This window comes from Mesocricetus auratus, unplaced genomic scaffold (genome assembly GCF_017639785.1).
Source record: "Mesocricetus auratus isolate SY011 unplaced genomic scaffold, BCM_Maur_2.0 Super-Scaffold_4256, whole genome shotgun sequence".
Classification (NCBI taxonomy): domain Eukaryota; kingdom Metazoa; phylum Chordata; class Mammalia; order Rodentia; family Cricetidae; genus Mesocricetus; species Mesocricetus auratus.
In genome coordinates this window covers 71,972,054-71,983,158 of record NW_024429182.1, presented here as the reverse complement: position 1 = coordinate 71,983,158, position 11,105 = coordinate 71,972,054, and the positions used below count along the sequence as shown (strand labels likewise).

The window sequence follows — 11,105 nt, the reverse complement described above, 5'->3', positions numbered from 1 at the left end:
GTCTGCATCAAAAGGAGTTTGCAGGGCCTGGAGAGGCACCTCTGCTCTTCCAGAGGACCTGGTTCAATTCCCAGCACACACATGGCAGCTCACAACTGTTTGTGACTCCAGTACCAGAGGATCTGACACCTTCACACAGACATACTTGCAGGCAAAACATCAATGCACATAAAATAAATACATCAGGAGTTTGCAGAAGTTAATCTTGGTTACCATCTAAACAAACTTAAAATGTTCCTCACTTAAATTTGTGATGCATTTTTCCACTTTTATTTTTCTAAGTCAGTTAACTGTACTTTTAGAGGAAAAGTATTTCGTATCTACCTTTGTAACTTCACCACAATAAAAACTGTAAGGAAAACAACAACACAGCAGCAAACCACTGTCACCCTCACCAAACAGACAGACAGAAAGCCAGGGCTAACTAAGGGTCTGACTAGCAAGGGCTTATGAGTTAGATCAGCAAGCGCAAGATTCTGGGTTCAAACTCAGGTACCATAAAAGAAACACGAACCCAGCTTTCTCTTTCCTTGACAGAGGCTCGAGGATCCCAAGCTAGCCTGGCACTTTTCATCTTCCCGACTCAGCCCCCACTGTTGAGATTACAGGCAGGTGCCACTTGTTGAGATTACAGGCAGGTGCCACTTGTTGAGATTACAGGCAGGTGCCACTTGTTGAGATTACAGGCAGGTGCCACTTGTTGAGATTACAGGCAGGTGCTACCATGCCCACCCGTCAGAAGTCCACGAAGCAGAAGAGAGCCACATTTCAGCTTCCGACGCCAACGTGGCAGTCCCTTTGAGGGAGAGGAGCTCTGGTTATGACCGTCAGATGCAGGGAGCATCAAAGAAAAATCCAAAAAGAAGGGGCAGGATAAGAAATAGTTCGAAGGCCCTGATAACTGACTAGGAAGGTGTGTGTGTGTGTGTGTGTGTGTGTGTGTGTGTGTGTAGAGAGAGAGAGAGAGAGAGAGAGAGAGAGAGAGAGAGAGAGAGAGAGAGAGAGAGAGAGAGAGAGAGAGAGAGAGAGAGACTTGCGGCTTCAGGACTTCCCCAGTGTGGTCCCAGCCTGAGATCTTTGTCGCCAACTTCCTCAGGGGAATCACTTTCTTGATTTTACCCTTGACTTCCTATAACTCTTAAGCCTCACAGCTTCCTACGCTTCATAGTTCTTAAACAAAAGGAAAAAACCCCAAAAAACAAACAAAAAACCCCCCAAACCCCCAAGAATTTGCTATGGTTCAAATACACGTCTTTCCATGCACATGGAACTCAGACCCCAAGGTGACAGCATTATTTGAGTACTGGACTGGTGTAGCTCAGCAGAACTTAAGGTGAGGCCCTGGGTTCAATGCACAGTATGAAAGGTGTGTGACACCGCACCCAGTGGTCATGTTTGCCCCTTCCTCTCCCTCCCTCCTTTCCTCTTGGCATGACAGCTATGAGGTCTCTACCTTTATAGATGGTGTTAGTATAGTACCATATAAGGGGTATTCTGTCCCCTCTGCTTAAGTGTGGAGGGTGTCCAGGATGGCCAGGTGGAGGCAGCAAATCCCTTGGAACTGGAGTGACAGGAGTCTGAGAGCCACAGGGTGGGTACCTTTATCTGTTGAGTCATCTTACTATGTAGCTCAGGCTGACCTTAAATGCATCCAAATCCCCCTACTTCAGCTGTAATTATTGGTATCATACCCAGCTGTGTGAAGGGTTTCTCCCCATATTCCTGCCCCTTAAACTCCTGCTGGACTTCTAACTTCCAATTTCTCCTAATTTTTTTGTTTTGCTTTTGTTATGGTGGAGGTTCCACCCAAGCTCCCCTTCCCTATCTCTCTCCAATCTCTCCTGCATCTCAGAAAGCCCGCCAAATGGTGACCCCCCTCCCCCAGAGATGCTCAAGACCACTCCCGCAGGGTATTTAAACTGCCCCCCAGAAAAACAGACATATGGTTTTCCAGTCTCTCTTTCCTGTCTCCTTTCTGGGGTCTCGAAGTCCATCCGGGAGCCCTGTATCCATTAAACATGCGCTGTTTCTAATTTGATTTGGTCTGATTTGGATTGCTACGTTGGTGGAGAGGCTTATCGAGGTGCTGAAACCTTTCAGTTTTGCTTTGTTTTTGTTTGTTGTTGTTATTGTTTGAGATAGGGTTTCTCTGTGTAGCTGTAGCTGTCCTGGAAGTCACTCGGTTGACCAGGTTAGCCTCTGTTGTATTTCGGGCATTGGGTATTCATTCATGCAGTCTGTGGATAGAAAAGGATGATGTTAGCCTTTTCCAGCTGCAGGGTTGATTCCTCTAAGTACTGAACTCTTTCCCTTTGCCCAGGGCTTCTTTATTGTTCTCCAATTTGTACCTTAGCAAGCTGATTTCTTCAAAACATCCTAATTAAGCTTCCAAAGGAACAATGTCAAATGCAAATTCTTGATAAGAAAATAACAAGTTTTGCACCTTTGGGAAACTCTCAGACACAATTTGCATTTGTTAAAACAGAAGGAGCTGAAGACAAAAGGCAGATTAGGGCTACAATCGGACACTCACGAGGCAGCTGCAGCTGTGTAGGAGTTTTCCCATCAAGAAATCTGCCTGCCTTGCTCCGATTAAAGGCGTGGACTACCATCACACGCTATTTCTCCTTTTTGTGATGAGAACACCCATCCTGTTTCTCCACTGAATTTTGGAAATTCCTAACTTGCTTGATGTGACAGGCTCAAAACTGGACAAAAATCTGGTTCTCTTCGGCCTCAGGGTGAAGCAGACATTAAGTTCCCCCTGGATCCAATTGAGATAACTGTTTAATAACTGGATGTAGCAGCACACACCCTTAAAATCCAGCGCTCAGGAGGCAGAGGCAGGTGGATCTCTGAGTTTGAGGCCAGTCTAGTCTACAGAAAGCATTCCAGCACAGCCAGAGCTACGCAAGAAAACCTGTCTAAAGAAAGTGGGAGGGAGGGAGGGAAGGAGGGAAGGAGGGAGGAAGAGATAAGATTGAGGGCTCCGGCTGTAAAGTTAAGGTATTTGAAGTCATCTTGGGATGGAACAAATACATTTTGCAAGTGAGGAAGGCGTGTGTAACAGGCCCCAGACCACAGCACAACTGACCTCTGTGAACCAGGCTGTAAAACTCAGCCTGCAGACAGTATAACCTGTCAAAACTGAAACAAAGCCTGACTCCATCAAAGTCACAGTTCTGGGAAATCTCTAAATGTACTGACCTTGCTTTCTGGCTTCTGTAGTTCTGCTTCTGGATAACTGTTCTTGTCAACTGAAGTATGTCAACCCAGAACATGATTTTTGTGCTTAAAAGCTCACCCTGATAGAGACTGGGGGCTACACAGGGATCCTGAACACCCAGTGTAGTCACTTTGGGCTAATAAAGACATTCTATTGGCTCAAATCTGTGTCTGAGCAGTATTGGTGGATACCCCACAACAGCATGCATATTGAGGGCCATGAGGTTTAAATATTTGTGTTTTCCCCAGAATTTATACTGAAATTTAAGCCCCAATGCAAAGATATATAGAGGTACAGACAGTCTTTGGGAGACAAGCAAGAAAGTGCCATTTTGAGACAAATGAAAACTCCCTAAGACACAAAGTATTTTGTTCTACAATCCAAGCAGACTGCAGGAGCTAGACTGATAAATCAGTAAATGAATATACTCACCAGGCATGATGACTGACACCTGTAATCCCAGCCTGCAGGGCTCTGTGGAAGGAATATTATTTGGAGTTTGAAGCTAACCTAGTCTATAGAGCTAGACCCTGTTTCAAAACAAAAACAAAGAGTCGGAGAGATGTCAAAGCCTGCCCAAGCCGAATGACCTGAGTGGGGTGTCCAGAACCCCTCCTAAAATGTCAGGTGTCAGACGCAGTGGCCAGCATCTGGATGGAATCTGCTGGAAGCTGGCAAGCAGGCGGGAACAAGAAATCTCTGCCTCAGCAAGGTGGAACATAAGGACAGACTCCCCAAGGTTGTCCTTTGACCTTCACACATGCACGCACACACACACACACACACACACACACACACACACACACACACACACACACACACACCCCAAAAGGAAAGCAAGGCCAGGTGAGGCAGCACGTTTAGTCCCAGCACAACTCTCTGGTGGAAGAGGCAGGCAGATCCTTAAGAGTTCCAGGTCAGCTAGGGCTACACAGTGAAGCTGTCTCATAAGCAAAAACAAATAAATAAATAAAAATTAAAAGTAAATTAAAACAAAAGAAGTTACTTTTTTTTGCCAGGCGGTGGTGATGCACACCTTTAATCCCAGAACTCAGGAGGCAGAAGCGGGCAGATCTCTGTGAGTTTGAGATCAGCCTGGTCTACAAAAGCTAGTTCCAGGACAGCCTCAGAGAAATCCTGCCTCGAAAAACAAAAAAAGAAAAAAGAAAAAAAAGGTACTTTTTTGCCTTCGCCCATATCTTGAAGTGTATTCCAATGCTTTCTTGTAACAGTTTCAGTGTTTAGGACTTGGATCTACTCTGAGTTGTTTTTTCTTCAAGGTGAGAGACTGCTCACATTCCGCCCTTCTGCAGGTAGACAGACACCCAGCTTTGCAAGTACAATTTGTTGACTAATCTGTGTTCTTTCCATTGCACAGTTTTGACACCCATGTCAAGAAGTAAGTGGGCAATTCAGTCACTGCTACTGCATTCAGACTGGGTGTGCCGCTCCTGTAGGGCCAAGGGAGGGCGATAGCTGTACTCTATCTCTCTCTCTTAAATATTTTCTCATAGTCAGACATTGGTGACACCCCTTTAATCCCAGCACTTGAGAGGTTAAGGCAGGCACATCTCTATACATTCAAGGTCAGCCTGGTCTACAGAGGGAGTTCCAGGACAGCTAGGGCAATTACACAGACAAACCCCATCTTGAGAAAAAAAACAAAACAAACAAACAAAACTTTTCCCATATCTGTGTTCATGAAGTTGTACAATCATCTCTACAATCTAGACCCAGAACATTAAATATTACTTAAAGAGGTTAAACCCATTAGCAGCCCCTCTCTCTTCTCTTTAGGTTTACCTATGTGAGGGCTGGGACTGTGGTTCATTGATAGACAACTTAACCAGCAGCCTGAGGTGCCATGTTTGAGTACCAACATCACACATACAAAAGTTTATACTTATTCTGTGCGTGCAACTCAAATGAAATCCCACATGTGAGCCCTTGTGCCTGGCTGTTTCAGGGTCTGCAAGAGCTGGCAGTACCTCTCTCCCGCCTCCGTACCCGACCGAGTGACGGGCTCTGCTCCTTCTTTAATGACTAGCGTTGTTGAGCATCCCTTCAACTCTTCGTTGCCCATTTATATATCATTTTAAAGAAAGTTCTGCCTGGGCTGGGGATGTAGCTAGTGGGAGAATGCTTGTTTAGCACACAGGGCCTGGAACCAACTCACAGCACCACGGAAGAAATGTCTTCCCAAACCTTTCGCTCCTTTAAAACACACTAGGAACCGAGGGGTGTGCCTAGCCACAGACAACAGTGCAGCAGCATGAAGCCGTCAGTTTGGTCTCCGCGGTGCATACAAGAAAGAATTACTCATTCTCAACTTTCAACAGTATACTCGTTTATAAAACTTTGACTTCAAAATTATTACGTGCGCAAGGCGAACGGAGCATACATGGAGGTCAGAGGACAACTTTGACCTTACGGAGCATACATGGAGGTCAGAGGACAACTTTGACCTTACGGAGCATACATGGAGGTCAGAGGACAACTTTGACCTTACGTGGGTTCTGGGGGTGGAACTCGGGTTATCAGCCTGGCACCTTTATCCACTGAGCCATCTCATGGGCTCAGTAATTGAACTTTTTTTGAAGGAGGGTTGAGACAAGGTTTCTTTGTGTAGATTTGGCTGTCCTGGAACTTGCTCTATAGACCAGGCTGTCCTCGAACTCACAGAGATCTGCTTGCTTCTGCCTCCTGAGTGCTGGGATCAAAGGTGTGTGACAACAATTGATTTTCTAAAAGGAAAGAAATTTTTAAAAAGCCACCCCCAAAGTTGTCTGTCTGTTGTTGTTGAGCTGTCTCTGTGTCCGAGTTCTTCACATACAGTCTCTGCCTCTGCACCACCGTTTGAGCTCTTTACAGATGTTTTCTCCCATTCTAAGGATTTTATTTCATTTGGTTTTAAGAAACAAAGTTAGTTCTGAAACATGCCATTCTGCAGCTTGCTCCAGGCTACATCTCCCCCCACCGTTTTGTCACCTACATTCTTCCTCTGTGGTTCGGCAGTATGGCTTTAGGGTTATTTCCTGAGCAACCCTCTATCAATTTTTGGCGGGGTGTTGTTTTTTGTTTTATTTTAGTTATAACACAATTACAACGCTTCTCCCCTCCCTTACCCCCATCCAAGCCCTCTCATATACCTCCTCTCCCCCTCTATCTCACTTTGAAGAGTCTTCCGGGGGCTGAGGCTGCCTAGCTGGAGTGACTGTCATTTAACCGCCTTGCTGTCTGCTCTGAGAAGATGTGAAAATGCAAGTAGGCACAGGAAGTGTATCTAACCTGCTTACACTTCCTCTCTGAATAGAGAGGTTTCACAACCCTGGCAGGAGCATACCCCTCCCTCCACCCCCACCCAGTGTCACCAGCCTGGCGCCCTGAGAAAGTTGCACTGCAAGGGGCCCCATGCAAGAGACACCACCATTTCCCTCTCCACCCCGTCTAGCTGCCAGAAATCTCAAGAGCTCTCAGAGACTGAGGCTGGACCCACAGGTCCCTCCCTGGTGCAGATGAGTTTCCACATCGCTGGCGCCAGGCTGTTGCTATTGGGACTCCAACTGTTTGGTAGGAAATCCAGGAGGGATGGGGGAAGGGACATTGTCTGTGGCAGGAGAAACCAGAAGACTTTGTAGAGCTGTAGGAAACAAGGGGCCACTCTGAGCGGTGGGTGGCACAGGCCATGTGGGACCCAGGCGATGTGGGATCCAGGAACCTCAGAGAGATAAGTGGGGACCCACATGATGTCAAAACATGATAGCAAGGAGAGAAAAGGGCGAGGAGGGAGCAGGGGAGGTGGAGTGGGTCTTCAGGTCTTAGGTAGATGGTTGGTGGGACCCAGGGTGGGGAGGAGAATGCCGGCTTGGGTTACTCCACCACCACCGTATTAGCTCTCCTTGCTCGGAGGCATCACCTCCCTTCACCTAAGTAAATAAGGGTACCTCATCCCTGACATCGCAGGACGCAGGGTTCTAAGTCTGACTGTAAGGAAGGCTTGGCCAGCTCTGTGGATGACACTCTAGCTGGGAAGGGGAAGGTGTTGAATTCTAAAGGTACAGGAGATACCCTGGCCTGGTGGGTTCCAGAGCTTGAGTTCAGCTCCCTGCTGGGCACAAGATATGGAGATTCAGTGAAGTTGATCTTTGGGGTTCTCAGGTCTTGGGCTGCGAGACCCCCCAGAAAAGAGCAGTGTGTGGAGTAGCCATTGCACCTCGGGGCACCCTCTTTGGTCTCTGCCTGGGAACTTGGTCATTCTCTGCCTGGGGCCCCTTTCCCTGGCTTCTTTCTCATGGGCCTCCGCCTTCTTACTCTTACTTCTTTGCCAATAGGTCCAAGGGGAAGTTGAGTCCTCAGGGCCTGGGAAGGAGTTGTCTGTGCCGTGGGAGACAGATTGTGTCATCTCCTATCCTCCAGTCTAGGCCCTAGAGGGAAAGTCCTGGCACCAGTCCGTCTCTGCTTGGGTGTAGGCAGCCTCTGGGTTTGGAGGAAGCGGCCCTGGGGCAGCACGTGGGATGTGGGGTCTGGACAGGAAGCACTGATTGAGTTTGCTTCCCTCAGTTGAGGCCTGGAGCTACAACCTGGACACGCGGCATGCTCAGAGTTTCTTAGCACATGCTGGAAGACACTTTGGGTACCGGGTCTTGCAGGTCGGAGATGGGTGAGTTGCTACCCTTTAAACTCCCCTCCACAATCAGGAGAGTATGCAGGGTTCCATATCTGCCCAGGGTCACAAAGCTGGGGCTGGCCTCACTTCTGCACGTGTCTGCTAGGTGGCTTTTCAATAACAGGGACAAGGCTCCCCAATACCACAAAATGAGGGTGATGGGTAATATGCCACATGAGTGTCTAGGGACCCTCTCCTTTCCTCTTCCTAATTCATTTTTTTGTTTTTTGTTTTTTAGTTTTTTCGAGGCAGGGTTTCTCTGTATTGTTTTGAAGCCTGTCCTGAAACTCGCTCGGTAGACCAGGCTGGTCTCGAACTCACAGGGATTCACCTGCCTCTGCCTCCTGAGTGCTGGGATTAAAGGCATGCGCCACCAATGCCCGGCTCCTCTTTCTAATTCATAACCTAGTTGAACACATAGTAGGCAAGCTTGGTCACTGATGGCTTTGTTGGTAGTGCTGCTGTTGTTTGAACACTAGGTCTGTGTGTTTGCCGAGTTCTCCCTTGAGCTGCACCCTAGGTCTTCATTTCTTTGTTTACTTTGTTTGGAGGCAGTCTGTAGGCCATGCTGCTTCCACACTTGCTGTAACTGAGCATAGTCTTGAACTTCTGATCTCCTGACCTCTACCACTGGGGTTCTGGGATTACAGGCAAGTCCCACCTGACCTGGCTTATTTTTAATTTTATTTATAGACAGGGTCTTATTAAGTTTCCATGGCTAACTTGGGACTTATTATCCTCCTGCCTCTGTCTCTGAGTAACAGAGATGACAGGCCTGTGTCACCAAAATAGCTTTAGAGTTGATGGCCTAGCAAACGAAGTCCTAAGGTGTCCATCTGACAGACCACTCTTCTAGACTGCAAATAGAAAAAAACGTAAGGTTCTAGAATGATGTTATTTGGCTTTTGGGAGAGAAGAGGCATGGAGGAGCTCCCTGAAGGGTAAGAGCTGCATTGCCTTGCACAAAGCTTTTAGCATCCAGCATCCGGTTATTGTTGGTGTGGTGTGATAGTGTGTGTACATGAAGGCCATAGTGTGTGTGTGGAAGTCAGGACAAACTGCTGAAACCAGCTCCCTCCTTCTACCTTTTGGGTCATGGGGATCAGATCAGACTAAGGCTGTCAGGCTGCTGAGCGCCTTTACCCACGGAGCAGCCAGGCTTGCATCACTCTGAATCCCTTGTTAAGACGCACAGCTGAGTGGTGGTGGTGCACACCTTTACTCCCGACACTCAGGAGGCAGAGGCAGGTGCATCTTTGTGAGTTCAAGGCCAGCCTGGGCTACAGAACTAGTTCCAGGACAGCCAGGGCTACAAAAAGAAATCCTGTCTTGAAAAAAACAAAACAAAACAAAACAAAAACAGAAGAACCTGGTGTGGTGGTGCATGACTTTAATCTCAGCACTTGGGAGAGAGAAGAAAGTTAGATCTCTGTGAGTTCAAGACTAACCATGTGGCTAGCAAGTTCTAGGCTAGCCAGGGCTATGTATACAGTTAAACCCTGTCTCAAAAAGGAAAAAAAAAGAGAGGAAGGAAGGGAGGGAGGGAGGGAGGGAGGATGAGTGGGTAGGAAACAAGAAAAGAGGGGCTGGGTAGGCAAAAGCCCAACCAACTTCACCTCAAGTGAGATTTCTCCATCAGGGTTGTTGTGGGAGCTCCAGGTGAGGGGGACAGCACAGGACGCCTCTATCAGTGTCATCCAGGCAGTGGTTCCTGCCAACAGCTCAGCCTGCATGGTGAGTAAGGAGGGAAGGGATGGGCAGTGGGGTCCCAGGGAAACGGAGGCTGACCCCAACACACCTGATGGCCTGAGTGCCTCCAAACTGCCTTTCTGGTGCATGCAGGTTCCAACTATACCTCCAAATACTTGGGAATGACCTTAGTGACAGACGCCACCGCTGGAAGCCTTTTGGTAAGAATTTTGTGTGATGCAATCAGGGCCCGGGGAGCAGAGCACTGGGAAAGAGAGGCCAGTTATGGGGTATAGACCTGTAATCCCAGCACAGGGGCAGCTGAGACAGCCTGGGTCACATAAGGAGACCTCGTCTCAGAAAAAAGAAATAGTTAAAAGATCGGATAAAGTGCTAGCGGCATCAGCGATTGCAATCACCCTGATGCTTTCTGAGAACTGACTGGGAACGGGTGTCTTCCTTCCTTTTCTCCATAGGCTGGGCTGGCCTCAAACTCACTGCCCAGCTGAGGTTTGACCTTCAGCTACTAGTCCTCCTTCCTCCAACAGAGCTACGCAGCACATCTATACGCAGGCTACTTACATTTATTTTTAATGTTCTAATAGTTGCAGATTTGTACAGTTAGTGGGTTGTTGCTGTTGTTGTCTTCCTTGATACAGGGTCTCGTTATGTAGCCCAGGCTGGGCGTCTCTTGCTTCAGCCTCCCAGTGCTGGGTCGTGGGCATGCACCCCTATGCCCCGTGTGACGCAGTGCTTAATTAAACTTGTTTACTTACCTACTATTGCAGGTCAGGACCTGTGCTAGATTCCATGGGGTAAGGCTGTAGGATACAAAGATGTATAAAGGGCAAAGCCCTGTCTGTACATTGCAGTCCGACAGAAAAGACAGTAGTTGTAAATGCAAAGAGTAGCACTGTCTATTCTGGAAAACTGAGGTTCTGATATGGTGAATAAAGGGTGTGTGGTTGGGAGGGGTAGTCCTGGAAATGAGGGGCAATGCCCACCTGTGCATAGAACATGTGATGAACATGGGAGGTTAGAGTCATCCCATAGGTGTGAGCACCCGCTGTTATAGAACACTAGCACTGGGGGGCGGCAGTGTTAGAGGCAGGAATGCTTTGCTTTGAAAGCCATTTGGCCTGGACATAGTGGCAGCCACCTTTAATCCCATCACTCGGAAGGCAGAGTTTGAGGCCAGCCTGGTCTACAGAGTGAGTTCCAGGACATTTAGGATGATTACAGAGAAACCCTGTCTTGGAAAAAAAAAAAAAGAAAGGAAGAACGAAAACCATTTGGAAGTGAAGGAGGTAACAGGGTTCTGAAGGTTCTTATTCTCTGGTGATAGTGCCTGAAAGGCACATAACACAAGGAAGCCTTAACTTTTTCCCCTTGCTGCCTTCAGGCCTGTGATCCTGGACTGTCTCGGACATGTGATCAGAACACCTACCTCAGTGGCCAGTGTTACCTCTTTCCCCAGAGTCTGGGGGGGCCTATGTTACAAGGGCATCCTGCTTATCAGGGTAA

General features: G+C 47.8%; 1 protein-coding gene across 2 annotated transcripts in view; it reads left to right on the top strand.

Annotated features, from left to right (window-relative positions):
• The first annotated feature begins 6,609 nt into the window (after window positions 1–6,609).
• Window positions 6,610–11,105, top strand: part of Itgal (integrin subunit alpha L) — a 36,921-nt gene continuing 32,425 nt past the window's right edge. For both annotated transcript variants that reach the window (XM_040753969.1, XM_005064364.4), the window contains exons 1-5: window positions 6,610–6,796; window positions 7,787–7,886; window positions 9,532–9,626; window positions 9,735–9,802; window positions 10,984–11,101. In XM_040753969.1, coding sequence (XP_040609903.1) covers window positions 6,742–6,796; window positions 7,787–7,886; window positions 9,532–9,626; window positions 9,735–9,802; window positions 10,984–11,101 — 436 coding nt within the window. In that variant the 5' untranslated portion in view covers window positions 6,610–6,741. The remainder of the gene's footprint in view (window positions 6,797–7,786; window positions 7,887–9,531; window positions 9,627–9,734; window positions 9,803–10,983; window positions 11,102–11,105) is intronic.